The 17,339-nt window shown below is 41.4% G+C and overlaps 1 protein-coding gene across 1 annotated transcript in view; it reads left to right on the top strand.

Moving 5' to 3' along the window:
• spryd3 (SPRY domain containing 3) overlaps window positions 1–17,339 on the top strand; it is a 123,653-nt gene that overhangs the window by 4,812 nt on the left and 101,502 nt on the right. Inside the window, exon 3 of the mRNA XM_084187509.1 lies at window positions 13,900–13,975. Within this exon, the coding sequence (XP_084043635.1) occupies window positions 13,900–13,975 (76 nt within the window). The remainder of the gene's footprint in view (window positions 1–13,899; window positions 13,976–17,339) is intronic.

The raw sequence follows: 17,339 nt of genomic DNA on the forward strand, positions 1-17,339 counted from the left end.
TGTCATAACACGTTATGACAGGGTCATAACCATGTCATAATATGTCATAACAGCTGACATAACTTGTCATAACCTCTTATAATATGATCATAACACTGTCATGACACATATATTTAGACCTGTTGTGACATACACTGAACAAAAATATAAACGCAACATGTAAAGTGTTGGTTCCATGTTTCATGAGCTGATCATTACACAGGTGCACCTTGTGCTGGGGACAATAAATGGCCACTCTAATGTGCAGTTTTGTCACACAACACAATGCCACAGATGTCTCAAGTTTTGAGGGAGCGTGCAATTGGTATGCTGACTGCAGGAATGTCCACCAGAGCTGTTGCCAGATATTTGAATGTTAATCTCTTTACCATAAGCTGCCTCCAACATCGTTTTAGAGAATTTGGAAGTACGTCCAACCGGCCTCACAACTGCAGACCACGTGTACGGTGTCTTGTGGGCAAGCGGTTTGCTGATGTCAACGTTGTGAACAGAGTGCCCCATGGTGGCGGTGGGGTTATGGTATGGGCAGGCATAAGCTACAGACAACGAACACAATTGCATTTTACCAATGGCAATTTGAATGCAAAGAAATACCGTGACGAGATCCTGAGGCCCATTGTGAGGCCCATTTCTTTTAAGGTATCTGTGACCAAGAGATTCATATGTATTCCCAGTCATGTGAAATCCATAGATTAGGGCCTAATTTATTTATTTCAGTTGATTTCCTCATATGAAATGTAACTACGTAAAATCTTTGAAATTATTGCATGTTGCGTTTATATTTGTGTTCAGTATATATTGCGTTATTTTATGGCTGGCTATGACACCTACATAAGTGTAAAACCCCACAAAACCTACCGCTGTAGTTATTTTATGGCTGGTTATGACACCTACATAAGAGTGTCAAAACCCACAAAACCTACCACCCAAGGCAAAATAATCCATTACACCATAGCCTATGTGTCAACGGTATGTTTATGTTATATAACATTTTCTGAAATTGACCATATTAAATTATAATTGTAATTGTGCACACCTTGATGTCAGACATGCACCTACCCCAATACTCTGTTGCTGATGAATGGGATGAATGCAGAAGCAGATTTCAGGAGCAGGACAAGACACCCTGTTTTTGACTGGACTGATATAAGGGAATGTACATGATAGGCCTATCTGGCTTATGGGATAATGATGGTCATAAAGTGTATTTTCTTAGTCCAAGTGAAGTGACACAGGATGGTCATAATGCTTCATGACAGTGTCATAAAGTGTATTTTCTACAAGTTATTTAAAATATGATGAAAAAAACAACAACAAGGGAAAGGAAACTTCTTGGCATGGAAAAAACTAATTTGAATGAATGTAGGTGTTGACACTCTTATATAGGTGTCATAACCAGCCATAAAATAACGCAATATATGTCACAACAGGTGTACATATATGCAGGGTTCGCACAAGGTGCTTAAAATACTTGAATTTGGCACTCTGAAATTCAAGAACTGGAATACCTTGAAAATCTGACATTTTCTCAAGTTGGTATTTGAAAAGTACTTGAATTAAAATGAGAGGCGAACAGATCAATGAAAAATTATCAAATATGTTAATATGAAAAATATTAGAAAAAATGTATTTGTCTTGCGAATTAATTTCCAGGCAGACTACTGAGTTTTATTTCCTCACGTGTTTCGTGCTCTGGTTGCCAGGCAAGCCTGCTCATTCCACCCACACTGCCACTCAGCCAGGCAGGTACATAACTGACTGATTAGGCGCCGCCAAACGTCACATCTATAGCTAAAATGCTGGGCAAATGTAGATTCAAACCTGCCTGGTAGGATATTGATGTTTATGAATGGTTTTGCCAGACCCATCCAGGGATGTAGAGGGTAAATGCCGTTTACGCACCTTTTTATTTGTGAAATAGCGTTTACTCGCCTATTTAGTTAATTATCGTTTACCCACTTATTGTGTTCCCAGCGGTGATCAATGCTCAGAAGGCTTCTTGATATGAGTTCTAATCGCGCCTACCTTTGCGAACAAGTGGAAACATGAATAATTAATGTACGCTCGTTATGTCTTGCTTTGTTAGCAGCGCATTCACTCACTACTCTGTCTGACTGGAAACTCGGCCCACGACATAGGCCGAGAGGTGAAACGAACTACAGTGGCAAGTGGCAGAGAGACGCCGCTGACAGTGGGATTATTATTATTTTTACATCCCTCGACTCCTGCCATGTCAACAGACATCCCCCTAACAAAACCCCCCTGACTCTCGGAGACTTAGTGTACAACTGGTAAATAGTTGCTGATATTTTAGTCAGATGTCTAGCTAGCTAGGTAGCTCAAGGGCTCTGGCTGATAGCCAGGTAGCTAGCTGTAACTAGGCTAGACGGATTAAGTTAGAAGCTAACGTTGAACGGAGCCTGACCTCAGCAGGAGCAGTTGACTGAAATTAAGCTAGCTATAATCAAAAGATGGGCTACTATAAATTCTCATAACAAAATACTTTTTCTTTACAGTGAGTGGTGAGAAAATTCGACTTCCTTTCTAATTTGAAGAACATGACGTTTTTGACGGAGTTGACGCTCGCGGCACATCTATTTTCTGTCATTCACTACAGTGCATTCTAATTCCTGCATGTACACGCTCGTTCGCTCGTTTGCGTTTCTTTTGATTTGGCCTTCAGGCTTCAATAAAGGAGGCAAAGGAGATACACAGAGAGTGGAAGCATTGAAGAAAGCAGGAAGAGAGGTTAGTAGTACAGTGGTTCCCAAACTTGGGGTCCAGGACCCATGTGGGGTCCCCTAAAATGTAAATGGGGTCCCCTGAGAGAATCTTTAATCTTATCAAACACATTAACTTGTTTCTCTTCAAATGGGTATAGAATACAACATTTTAGAGTCAACTAAGGGCCTGCCAGAATTCACTTTCATGTTATTATGTGTTGGGACAGCTTGTGGGACTTAAAGTTCTGTGAAATATAAAGACAATTTAATATTATTATGTACACTGAACAAAAATATAAATGCAACAATTTCAAAGATTTTACTGAGTTATTACAGTTCATATAAGTTAATCGGTCAACATCATCAGCACTGACTTACCACTCATGTATATTGTAAATAAGTAGTGAAACACATATTATTAAGTAGAACTTGTTAGGTATTATGTTTTTTTTTATGAAGTTGTGGCGATATACTGCCATTTGATGGCGACTAGAAACATTTGCATAATAGGAACTATTACAAATAGATGGTCCTTGAAAATAAATATTAGTGCTGGAAAAAGTATTTGAATTTGACTTGCCACTGTCTGTACGCACCCTGAATATGGGTCATGACAGTGTTATGACCATATTATGACAGGTTATGACAAGTTATGTCAGCTGTTATGTCAGCTGTTATGACATGGTTATGACCGTGTCATAACATGTTATGATACTGGGTGTCAAGTAAAGTGTTATCGTAATTTCAGTGTCACTTCTGTTCATGTTCATTCATGTTATGATACACAGTGATTGAAATCATTGAAAACATTTTAGGGGATACTCGGTACACCACTAACTCATTTCTAGCATGTGATCTGAACATTTGACTCAACCCCCAAAAACAATGAATGTCCTACTGACCGAAGCATAGTAATATTGATATGGTCATGCTCTGGTATTTGAACAAAACAAGATGACAAATGACAGCAACAGAGTTGGCAAGAGCACAAACAGAGCTGGGACCACCTGGCCAATAATGCAGTTCATCAAAGGGTTAGGCTAATGCATCATTATACTGTCTCGGCAGAAACCGGGTTCCTCCCCAAGCTGTGCGCCATAGTCTGGGGATGAGGTTGGGCCTACCATGCATGTCACTGATGGAAATTGTCTCATGACAACGAGGGAGACGGGCAAGTTGTAGTATTCATGTGCTCAATCTGCATGCTTTGGTATTTTCACAAAACACGATTTTCACAAAACACTGAAAAGGTACAGTTCTGTAAATCAATATGCCAACTCAGTAAAAACAGGGTTGTCCTATGAAAAGATGGTACAGATAGGCTATATGGGGGAATTCCGACCCAAGTTTAGCGTGCGTAAATTAAATGTAATTCCCTTTCTATGTACTTTTCTCTACTCGTATTCTGACCTTGAACATAAGCATGAGAATAGCATGCTATTAACCTGCTATTCGTTTGGGGGCGGCAATCTAATATATTAAGGTGTGGCGGAGGTGTGTCTACAGATACGCTGTATTCTGACCTTGACTTAATTCCCTAATAATTCCACCACCTTTAATGCGAGAGGAAACCATAAGGTCCTAGCGAACCTACCGGTTCCAAGTGGAAAAAGGAGCTCCTTGATTTTTTCCCAATTAGAAATAACACCATTCTCCATGCACTTTAATTTACAACTTGATAAGAGATATTAATAAGAGCTAGGTAAATGAGTAATCTGTTTTGAATACGTGAATTGTAAATATAAATGACACTTGTTTTAGATCTATTTTACCTTATAATCGCTAGAGACAAATGGGAATCAGTCATATGGCAGCAAACTGAAGCATATCAACATTCCTACATTAAAGTTTATGAAACGCTGTGCCGTTATGCAGCATTTAAATTGTACGGCCTTTTAACTTGCAGGGATGGGGACTCTCAAATTTATTTATTATAGGCGATCCAGACTTTCTCTGTTTCCTATTTCTATCATGTTAAATATTAGCCACTATTTGTATCGACCATCAGTAGGCCTAATAACCACACATATTCAATTGCCAATTTACAGTTAGTATAGCCTACATTATCATTCCATTTAATTCCATTGTTTCGTTTACCTTAATTTGCTTCCGCTGTAAATGCCATCACGGCCGTGTGGTTGTTGCTGATGATCATTATTAACAGTTGGTAAAATATATACAGTGCCTTCGGAAAGTATTCAGACCCCTTGACTTTTTCCAAATTTGATTAGGTTACAGCCTTATTCTAAAATATATTAAATTGTTTTTTTCCTCATCAATCTACACACAATACCCGATAATGACAAAGCAAAACCGGTTTTTCGAAATGTTTGCTAATGTATTATGAATTAAAAACAGAAATATCACATTTACATAAGTATTCAGACCCTTTACTCAGTACTTTGTTGAAGCACCTTTTGCAGCAATTACATCCTCTAGTTTTCTTGGGTATGACGCTACAAGCTTGGCACACCCATTCCTCTCTGCAGATCCTCTCAAGCTCTGTCAGGTTGGATGGGGAGCGTTGCTGCACAGCTATTTTCAGGTCTCTCCAGAGATGTTCGATCAGGTTCAAGTCCAGGCTCTGGCGGGGCCATTCCAGGACATTCAGAGACTTGTCCCAAAGCCACTCCTGCGTTGTCTTGGCTGTGTGCTTAGGGTCGTTGTCCTGTTGGAAGGTGAACCTTCACCCCAGTCTTAGGTCCTGAGCACTCTGGAGCAGGTTTTCATCAATGATCTCTCTGTTCTTTGTTCCGTTCATCTTTGCCTCGATCCTGACTAGTCTCCCAGTCCCTGCCGCTGAAAAACACCCCCACAGCATGATGCTGCCACCACCATGCTGCACCGTAGGGATGGTGCCTGGTTTCCTCCAGATGTGACGCTTTTTTTGCATTTGCACCAATTTCTAAAAACCAGTTTTTGCTTTGTAATTATGGGGTATTGTGTGTAGATTGATGAGGGGAAAAAAAACAATTTAATGCACTGTACACTACATGACCAAAAGTATGTGGACACCTGCTCGTCGAACATCTCATTCCAAAGTCATGGGCATTAATATGGAGTTGGTCCCTCCTTTGCTGCTATAACAGCCTCCACTCTTCTGGGAAGGCTTTCCACTAGATCTTGGAACATTGCTGTGGGGACTTGCTTCCATTCAGCCACAAGAGCATTAGTGAGGTCGGCACTGATGTTGGGCGATTAGGACTGACTCGCAGTCGGCGTTCCAATTCATCCTAAAGGTGTTCGAAGGGGTTGAGGTCAGGGCTCTGTGCAGGCCAGTCAAGTTCTTCCACACCGATCTTGACAAATCATTTATGTATGGACGTCGCTTTGTGCACAGGGCATTGTCATGCTGAAACAGGAAAGGTCCTTTCCCAAACTGTTGCCACAAAGTTGGAAGCACAGAATTGTCTAGTATGTAATTGTATGCTGTAGTGTTAAGATTTCCCTTCACTGGAACTAAGGGGCCTAGCCCGAAACCATGGAAAACTGCCCCAGACCATTATTCCTCTTCCACCAAACGTTACAGTTGGCACTATGCATTGGGGCAGGTAGCGTTCTCCTGGCATCCGGCAAACCTAGATTATTCCGTCAGACTGCCAGATGGTGAAGCGTGATTCATCACTCCAAAGAATGCGTTTCCACTGCTTCAGAGTCCAATGGCGGCGAGCTTTACACCACTCCAGCCGAAGTTTGGCATTGCGCATGGTGATCTTAGGCTTGTGTGCGGCTGCTCGGTCATGGAAACCCATTTCATGAAGCTCCTGACGAACAGTTCTTGTGCTGATGTTGCTTCCAGAGGCAGTTTGGAACTCAGTGTTGCAACTGAGGACAGACGATTTATGCGTGTTACGTGCTTCAGCATTCAGCGGTTCCGTTTTGTGAGCTTGTGTGGCCTACCACTTCGCTGCTGAGCCGTTGTTGCTCCTTGACATCCCCACTTCACAATAACGGCACTTACAGTTGACCGGGGCAGCTCTAGCAGGGCAGAAATTTGACTAACTGACTTGTTGGAAAGGTGGCATCCTATGACGGTGCCACGTTGAAAGTCACTGAGCTCTTCACTAAGGCAATTCTACTGCCAATGTTTGTCTATGGAGATTGCATGGCTGTGTGCTCGATTTTATACACCTGTCAGCAACGAGTGTGGCTGAAATAGCCGAATCCACTAATTTGAAGGGGTGTCCACATACTTTTGTATAGTGTATTTAGATGGCTTTCTTTTATTGATAACTAATATTCTGAACCCGTTCTCTCGATAAATATTCTAGTGAGTCTGTCGACAGAATTCTAACTTAAAGGTACACCGTATTTAAAGGGATGGCTTAAGAAAAATGTACTGAAAACCCTAAGAAATGAACTCCACAAGAAAATATTCTGGCCAGCAAGTGGGAGGGTTTTCAGCGGTTGAATGAAATGTATTCGGAGCGCGCAAGGTAGCCACACCTGCAGAGCGCGTTACGCAACTGAATAAGGTAAGTCTGAATACCAAATACTGAGATGTGCGTAGGAAAGGCGTGTGTAGGAAAGGTGTAAAATTCCTAAGTCTGAATCAGCCCCTAACTGCGTCCCAAATGTCACCCTGTTCTCTATATAGTGCACTACTTTTGACCCAAGCCCTCTCCCTATAGGCCTTGGTAAAACTAGTGCTCTAGCCTACATAGGGAATAGGGTGACTTTTGGGACTCAGTCTAGGGGCTATGTCTTAGATGCAGCATGCATGACAGGGAGGTAGACTCTAATAGAGGTAGACTCTAATACACTGGCGAGTGAAGGGCATGATGTATGCGTGCAGTGGGGCGATCAGCCTCCACCAAAAACCCAAACAAACCTGACTCTCAACTCCACTGATTGGAACAATTATAATCTCAGGGATTGTCAGTGGTGGAAGACATGTTTTTAGGTCAGAGAGCAAAGATGAAATGCACGCCATATACATCAACTCTCCCCCATCCCCAAGTCTATTGGAAAAACTTCTCACTATAATTTAGGGGCAGTGCAGTTAAAAACTAGATATTCCTGTTTTTCTTTTATTATATTTCCACACTATGGGATTGAAATAACACTGAAATTGTGAAAATGATGAGAATTCCCTTTTTGTGTAAGAGCTGTTTGAAAATAAATGCCTGGAATTTCAACCTGTTCAGGTGGGATGGACCTTTTGGCTCACATCAACATGTCACAATGTGATTTTATCATAATAGACAAATTACAGTTCATCTGGGTAAGGGGGTGGGCTCTAGAACATCCTATCTGCCAATCAGGGCTGTGTATGTACATCTCTTCAAATTAGTTTCCTAATGGCCATACAATCAGACTGAGCATTTCAAGGGCCAAAGGAGGCTCAGGGAAATAAATGATAAAAAATATATTTTTGGAGTCATTTTCATTAGTCCTTTACACTCGTATCCGTATACGAGTTGAATATGGCAGATTTGGGTACTGATAAACAAGATGACAAATATGGGATTTCATGGTTGCCATGGTGCCTAGAGGCTGCCTTGGTAGTTTATTCCTACAAAACTATCCATAAATATTAGTTTTAAGAGTTTTTTTTATGCGCAGGGTTTTAATCAACCTTTTAGTTTTTTTGATAGCTTATCAAGTATAGAACACAGGAATCAAGTTTATTTTTAAAAATCATCAATGTTAAATTAGTATATTTAGTATATTTAGCTACTTCTCCAACCTCTCCAATCAACTAGCAAATAGTTTGGATTCAAATACCAGCCTAGCTAGATCTTCCTAGATCCTCATCTACCATCTACTGGACCAAAGGCTGGACCACAATATCAGAAATAGCAGCAACCTTCATTCACTACACACAGAAGGATTCCTCAGAAGTTTTACACAGATTAAAACAACCCTGTGTAAGGAGTTTAAGAACAGCCTCTTTCAATACAGGCTCCTACGGAAAACATGCAGACGACTAGGTGGTAGGAGACTTATTAACAAACTAAAGTCTATTGTGTGCACTCGCATTGAGAGCAGTACAGCACCGGAGTTGGATGATAAAGGACACAGCCATTTCTGCAGGCTGACCCTCAGGCAAATGACATCACCCACTCCAAGTCAATACAGTCCCTACAGAGCGCAGTTGACCAACCAACATGTAATGAAACTGTTTCCAGCAATGCCTCCAACAATTTGCACTCTACTATGTCCCTGTATATATAGCCTCCCTACTGTTATTTTATTTTACTTCTGCTCTTTTTTTCTCAACACTTTTTGTTGTTTTATTTTTACTTTTTTGTTAAAAATAAATGCACTGTTGGTTAAGGGCTGTAAGTAAGCATGTGGCCAATACAATTTGATTTGATTTGAATCCTTAATAAACAATTCTCCTCTTTTGTATGAGTTCATTTCAGATAATGAATTTGACATGAGCTGCTTCACTGAAACATGGCACAAAGAGGGGGACTTTTACCATCTAAATGAGGTAGCTCCGCCTGGATATAAATACATTTAAAAAGCATGCAGCCACGGACGCGGTGGAGGCCTTGCTGTTTTATACAGAGACTGCTTTATTTTAAACCCATTGACTATTGTTGATTTTCAGTCTTTTGAGTGCCTTGCTTTTAACTGTAAACAACCAAATCCTCTCACTGTTATCCTCGTTTACCGACCCCCCCCCCCCAAGACAAACACCTCTTTTATTTCTAAGTTTTCTGAACTATTAACCTATATGTATGCCCCACCCTCTCCAATGTGATTCTGGGTGACTTTAACATCCGTATTGACTCACCCCAGTGCTCTATGGCTGCTGATTTCCTCAACTTGCTGGACTGTCTAAACCTTGTGCAACATATTAATGTTCCCAACCACAACCGTGGACACACATTATACCTCATTATCACTGGATATGTCCCTGCCTCTGACCTGGATGTCCTCGAACATGGCGTATCTGACCACAAGGCTGTGACATTGTCTCTGACAGCTCCCACTCCTCTCCACCGCCCAAAGAGGACCATTCAATTAATGAAACAACTCATCCCTCTTCCTGGAACACATCCAGCCCACCTTTGAGTCTGACTGCAGTGAGCTGGCCCTCAACAACATGGTCAACCTGTATAACAGCACTCTGAGTACTACCGTGAACATTCTTGCTCCCGAAAAAACACGAAGTAACCGCCCAACGCTCTTCTCCCTGGTTCACTGATGAACTGTGCAGAATAAAGACTCATGGCCGTAAGCTTGAAAAGCGCTGGTGGAAGGATGGCCTCACTGTCCATCTACTGGCCTACAACGACCACCAAGCAAGCTACTCTGCTTCCCTAAAAGCAGCAGGATCAGTCTTCTACTCGCAGTATCTACTGCGATTGACAAGAACAAAGCTAACCCCAGAACCCTGTTCTCAACCATCAACCGCCTTCTCAACCCTGCAAACTCATGCCCTCCTGCAGCCTCATCTGAGCAGTGCAATCGCTTCTCAGATTTTTTTCAAGAGTAAATTTGACAACATTAGAACAAACATCATGGCCTCTAAGATGACCTGCACCCCACCTCCTGAGCCCCCAACGCAGACTGCCCCTCCCTCAGCAACTTCACAGAAATCACATCCACTGCTGTGCAGTCAATCATCTTTTAAATGAAGGCCACCACTTGCTCCCTTGACCCTATCCCTACATCCCTACTCAAAACCTGCTAATCATCAACAAGTCTCTGCTGACCGATGCGATACCATCACTCTTCAAAACAGCTGCAGTTTTGCATTTTAATGAGGGAAATAAGTATTTGACCCCCTCTCAATCAGAAAGATTTCTGGCTCCCAGGTGTCTTTTATACAGGTAACGTGCTGAGATTAGGAGCACACTCTTAAAGGGAATGCTCCTAATCTCAGCTTGTTACCTGTATAAAATACACCTGTCCACAGAAGCAATCAATCAATCAGATTCCAAACTCTCCACCATGTCCAAGACCAAAGAGCTCTCCAAGGATGTCAGGGACAAGATTGTAGACCTACACAAGGCTGGAATGGGCTACAAGACCATCGCCAAGCAGCTTGGTGAGAAGGTGACAACAGTTGGTGCGATTATTCGAAAATGGAAGAAACACAAAATAACTGTCAATCTCCCTCGGCCTGGGTCTCCATGCAAGATCTCACCTCGTGGAGTTGCAATGATCATGAGAACGGTGAGGAATCAGCCCAGAACTACACAGGAGGATCTTTTCAATGATCTCAAGGCAGCTGGGACCATAGTCACCAAGAAAACAATTGGTAACACACTACGCCGTGAAAGACTGAAATCCTGCAGCATCCGCAAGGTCCCTCTGCTCAAGAAAGCACATATACAGGGCCGTCTGGAGTTTGCCAATGAACATCTGAATGATTCAGAGGAGAACTGGGTGAAAGTGTTCTGGTCAGATGAGACCAAAATTTAGCTCTTTGGCATCAACTCAACTCGCCGTGTTTGGAGGAGGAGGAATGCTGCCTATGACCCCAAGAACACCATCCCCACCGTCAAACATGGAGGTGGAAACATTATGCTTTGGGGGTGTTTTTCTGCTAAGGGGACAGGACAACTTCACCGCATCAAAGGGACGATGGACGGGGCCATGTACCGTCAAATCTTGGGTGAGAACCTCCTTCCCTCAGCCAGGGCATTGAAAATGGGTCGTTGATGGGTATTCCAGCATGTCAATGACCCAAAACACACAGCCAAGGCAACAAAGGAGTGGCTCAAGAAGAAGCACATTAAGGTCCTGGAGTGACCTAGCCAGTCTCCAGACCTTAATTCCATAGAAAATCTGTGGAGGGAGCTGAAGGTTTGAGTTGCCAAACGTCAGCCTCGAAACCTTAATGACTTGGAGAAGATCTGCAAAGAGGAGTGGAACAAAATCCCTCCTGAGATGTGTGCAAACCTGGTGGCCAACTACAAGAAACGTCTGACCTCTGTGATTGCCAACAAGGGTTTTGCCACCAAGTACTAAGTCATGTTTTGCAGAGGGGTCAAATACTAATTTCCCTCATTAAAATGCAAATCAATTTATAACATTTTTGACATGCGTTTTTTCTGGATTTTTGTTGTTGTTATTCTGTCTCTCACTGTTCAAATAAACCTACCATTAAAATTATAGACTGATCATGCCTTTGTCAGTGGGCAAACGTACAAAACAGCAGGGGATCAATGATAGAAAGTAGGGAGTTTCTCCAGCAACTACTTCTTCAAGTCCCCAAGACACGTCTCCGTACTATGGGGGACCGAGCCTTCTACTCCCTTGCCCCTCGCCTATGGAATGCTGTCCCTGACCATCAGAGAGCCTCACCATCAATCAGAACTTTTAAAACCCTTAAAACACATTTCTACAGACGGTCTTTAGAATAGTCCTAATCTGGAAAGTCCTTTTAGGATGTATTGCTATTTCCTGCCTTGATTCTAAATGTATGATGTGTATGTTGTATTTTAGAATTGTATTATCATTATTTTTGACTATGTAGAGCTTTGAGAACACTAATGAATTTATTATAATTATTATTATAAACGCCTAAATTGGAACGCAGTGGCTATACAGTAACATGCTATACATGACGTCAGAGCTCTGGCTCTGTGCTTCACAGCGCTGTATGGGTTTTGACTGAAAGCTGTTCTGAATTTGAGCACCTCGCGCGACAATAAGTTGCCCCCATCCCTCCCGCTAATTGGGCAACTTTTGTTTTGTTGTCTGAGTGAGGGAAATGCTGTACATTAAGAGGACTCTATGTATTTTGAAAGATGAGACTTTAAGATTTTAATAAATACCACTGATGTCTGTACAAGCAAGCCATACACCTGTGAGTCCAAATGTACACTTAACATTTCCATATCATAGACGAGATGGCGCCGATAGACATGGTCGCCTGGTTCCTGGCTCCTAAGCAACTTTGCAGTATTTAGTATTTTATTTTATATTCCTGCACTGTTTGAGCTAGGAACACAAGCATTCACCTGCAATAACATCTGCTAAATATGTGTATGCGACCAATAAAATGTGATTTGATTTCATAAAACTCATGTCATATAAAGTGTCAACGTTTATGATCACTATGTTTGATGTACTGCATGGTGCTTTAAAGATTCCTGATTGTTGTTTTATTGAATGTGTTTAAGCTTTATGAAAGTATTGGCTTGTAGGCCTATCTGGTAGTCTTGAATTAACAGATGGTGCTTTATAACAGGGATGAGCAACTGGCGGCAAAAATAAAAATAAGTTATTTAAAATGTTCTGGGAACTCCGTCGTGGTCTCAACTTACTGTTGAAAGTTAGAATAGTAGAAAACACAAGGTGACATTTTGAAATGTGGTCAGTCACTGACAGTCGCTCAATTAGCTCATGTCAGCATTTTTTTTTTTGGATTGGTAAGTTGGTTGAGCCAGCTATCTAAACCAGGGGTATTTAACCTTTTCTTGCTCAGGGACCCCCGCCCAGAGAAACCGGCGACCCAGGGACCTCCATGTTAGCAAAACATGCTTTTTCCCACGTCATATCCGCTGAATTATAATGGCAAGAACAAGTAATCAACATTTTAAAATGAATAGATTTGGTAGATCATTTTTCATTATTTTGACCTCCCCACATTATAATTGGAAGAAGTGTAAACTCTAACATAGCCTATTAGCTAGAACAGTAACTCCATACTAGGGCTGTGAGGATTATGGAAATAACTATGAATTGGCATGCAAATGGCCACAGTTATTGTCATTTTTGTTGAAAAATGTTTTGCGCTTGTAATGCATCATAATGTATCTTTGAAAGACATACCTAATGAATACAACACAGCTTTGGTGACACCCCTGTCTCAAAAAAGAATGGTTTTGACCGTTTAGAACTTTTGGAAATGAAGCTTCTCCCAACCGTGCCGTTCTGCTTGTGAAAATGGAAAAACTGCTATTGGGTAAACTATATCTACTTGAATATAAAGTTGAATCCCCCTTCTCCTAAAATGAATGTATAAATTGATTATGACTATTATTATACCACAACAATGTTTTGCTTAGGGCCCCCAAAAGGCTAGGGCCTGCTCTATCTACATGTGTGGCCCCCACCTCCATCACGGTTGCCCATCCATGTTCTATAATATCACTTTTACTTCGGTGCTTTTTAAGATCGGTGCCCCTGGCTCTTATCTCAAACTAAGATGTTCCCCTGATAATTGGCAGATGTCTGAGTGGAAGTGTTTTTCTTTATTTCTCTTCAGCTATCAAGGGAACTCTGATGAGGTTGGCTGCTATGTGGCTCCCCGTCCCTTATCAAAGGGAAACTGCTACTTTGAGGTAAGCGTTAACACCTGTTTTATTTTAACTATTGATTAGTAGCCTTAGATGAAGATAGCCTTATCTTTGAAATGTGTGTGCCTTGCACGCTTCTAAGCAGTTATTATTTTCAATTATACAATGGGTGGGTCTAATCCTGAATGCTGATTGGTTAAAACCGCATCTATTCCACAAGTTACCACCGGCTAAAGCTATGACGTTAAAAATGCCTATTTACTCTGTTCCATCTGACAGCGCAATCCACTGTCTCAGCCCAGCCAGGCAATTTATAAACTTGATCTCCACTATAAAAAGCATCTAGACATTACCTCACATTTCTTTTAGACTAACATTTTGTTTTCAACAGCGGAGATTTGTATAAACATTTGCAACATTGTTTCAATATTCAAATTCGATCTCCAGCTTTCGCATAGTAATGAACGAGTCAGGATGAGACAGATAGGCAAGCAGCTTTTCTCAGCCAGTCGAAATCATGAATTAGCCTAATCTTTATGGATATATACAAAGAAATATCAATAGAAAACAGGTCAAACAAAACGAAGTGCAGCTAGTTTGCGGTCTTTCCAGTTTCAGTTTGACGTGATTGTGTTAGCTGTGTTGTTGGCTAGTTCCTCTGACTGTCCATAGATACAGAACAAAGACTCAACGACTGGGTCGCGTCTTTGGCAACCGAACCGATAGAACGAACGACCAGCCAGCTTGGAGAGCAACCCTAGATTTGTGTCGGGACTATATCTTGTGGAAGGATGAAATAGTATGAATAAATTAATCAAAATAACATTTTTCATGAAAATATGTAAATCATTATTTGAATATGTTGGTAACCCGTTTGGATTCATGAATGAATGGCAGATTTTTATTTTAGACATACTCCAGGTACACCCTGCAAACATGGTTTATCTAAATTATAATGGCCCTCGAAGCCGGTGTTTGGAGGATATATTGGCACGGTTTGCTGGCCCTTCGTCTCGGCCCTAACAACACCCGTGCCAATATATCCTCCAAACACCGGCTTCTCGGCCATTATCACTTAAATAGATAAACCATGTTTGTAGGGTGTACCTGGAGTATGTCTAAAATAAAAATCTGCCATTCATTCATGCATCCAAAGAGTTGTCCAACGACCACTCGACCAGAAGGGAATTTCAATATGCGCATTTATGTAGTAAATATTTTGGTTCTCCCTATCATATGTTTTGAAACGTTGGGGATTACACACAGCACGATAAAGGGTTTCTCTCTACATACCATAATTCTTGTTCGTGCCCAATATTGCTTTTCCATCCATCCTCAGTAATCTTATCCTCCTGGAATCTTATTGCTGACAATTTTGTAAACTTCATATTACATTCCCTGTTCATCAGTGTGAAACCACTACCTTAAAAATGTCCCAGTCGTGTGAGTGTGTGTGTGTGATAGGGGGGTGAAAGTGGGCTAGTGGTGGTCTAGTGGCAGTCATCGCTTGCTGAAGATCTCTGCTGCCTGAGATTGATCTAAGATGCAGTCGCTGTTATTCAACTGAGTCCGAGAATATTGCTCTGCATGTAATCAGCTGATGCGCTCATATGTAGGCTTGTCCAACCTTGGCCTGTCCAACAGCTACCTCCTCTCCATGATACAACCCAGTTTGCATAAAAAGTGTCCTTGTGATTTAGCACAGGAAAGCCTGCTAAATTTCAGTCGTAAATTAGGGGATGGTAGAAGGTTTTCAGCGCGGTAATTTATGAGACCACACTACAGAGCTGTCTAGACGAATGTGGAAGCGAAAGTAAGGCAGGCAAGAGAAGTAGTGGCATGTTTTCTTCTCGTGGCAGGTTGAGCCGGTTTGATGGACTTCCTTTCCTGGGTTTTAGAGTTGGAAACGAAACATTATCCAGCTTACATTATCCTGCCTGGCGCTGGGCTATGCACACAAACCTCTCCCAAGCTCTCCAGGAATGGGTAGACACTGGTTTCTTTTCATTCCGGTTCAGTGGAAAAGAGCAACACAGCAGCTCAAACTTGTACTGGTAACACTTAAAGGAACGTTCCCCAGCTTATCTCCACGACTCCACAGCAAGTTGATAGTGGCCCTAGTTATCCAAATTGCCCGGAAATTCTAAAAAAATCTAGCAAATAAGCGATAAAATCCATGAGCCATGAGGTATACATTAAGGATAAAGGGTTTAAGTTTTATTTATTGTTCATATGCTAGGCCTGTTTATAATCCCTTTATAAATCCTTTTAAGTATGTAACATGTTACCATACTAAACTTATGTTGTAAACTTAGCCTAATTTGAGAATATTATAACAGTGCAGTGTAATTGTATGCATAAAGATATTCATAGTAGCGTCAGTGCTGACATTTTGTTGAAAGGGATGTTCCTCACACTCCTGACCTATATGAGATGCGTATGTGCGCAAGCTAGAGGCCATTTTCCAAGCAAGATACCAGAGTTTCTCAGAACCGGATCCCTTTTTATCAAAGAAAAGGGTAACAAAATAATTCTCAAATGCTAGTCACAGTTGGAGTCTGATGGCTATCTGCAAGTTAGATTAAATGAGTTTGACATTTACAGTTAGAAGTTTAGAGTGATCATTAAAGAACTCCACGTCCATACTTTATGTGATGCGGTTCTCAATTCTCAGTTGGCGTGACGCACATCCTGTGAAATTTCCCCAGATCTCGAAAGTTTGGGGGCATTCTTTCCCATAAAGGTCATGTGCCTGTCAAAATATGCGTCACTAGTATCCTCATGTTTCCTCATTATGCTTTCACAAGGAAATCATTTCACCTTCGTCAGACACTGCCCCTGTGCACTAAAATCTAGGCCTATCTGTCTTCTGTGAATCCAGCAGAAGAACATCTGGGATCTGTGGCATTCCACTTATTTCAACATTTATTTGAATTCCATTTCAATCCATTCAAAGTCCATTCCAAATTCCAATTTCATCAGCCTATCTAAGCCTAGGTGCATCTGTGAATCTTTCATTCAGACATTTATAAGCTTTTAAGGACCTTCTACTAATGTATTTGAACCTGTCAAGTGTCAAGTGCAGTACAGCCAGTACTGTAAAAGTCTAGAGATTGAACTGAACTGATCAGATTCTCGAAAGAGTGCAGAGGAGAGCAGGTGAATGAGACCTGGACTTTCACTCAGAGAAACCCAAGGAGTTCAGTTTCAGACTGTGAATAATCACGTGGGATCCAGCCCAGAATCTGCGTTCAAATAGCGTTTTCTTTAAAAAACTTTAAATGTGATTGAGCTCTCCTAAATTGCCGGACTATCCCATTGGTTCCTCTGCCAAAGCAGCAGCTATGCTTCCTGGGTTCCAAGCACATTAAGGCACATCACACAAAAAACATACCAACAATGCAGTCAA

This window comes from Coregonus lavaretus (genome assembly GCF_964263955.1).
Source record: "Coregonus lavaretus genome assembly, chromosome: 22".
NCBI lineage: Eukaryota > Metazoa > Chordata > Actinopteri > Salmoniformes > Salmonidae > Coregonus > Coregonus lavaretus.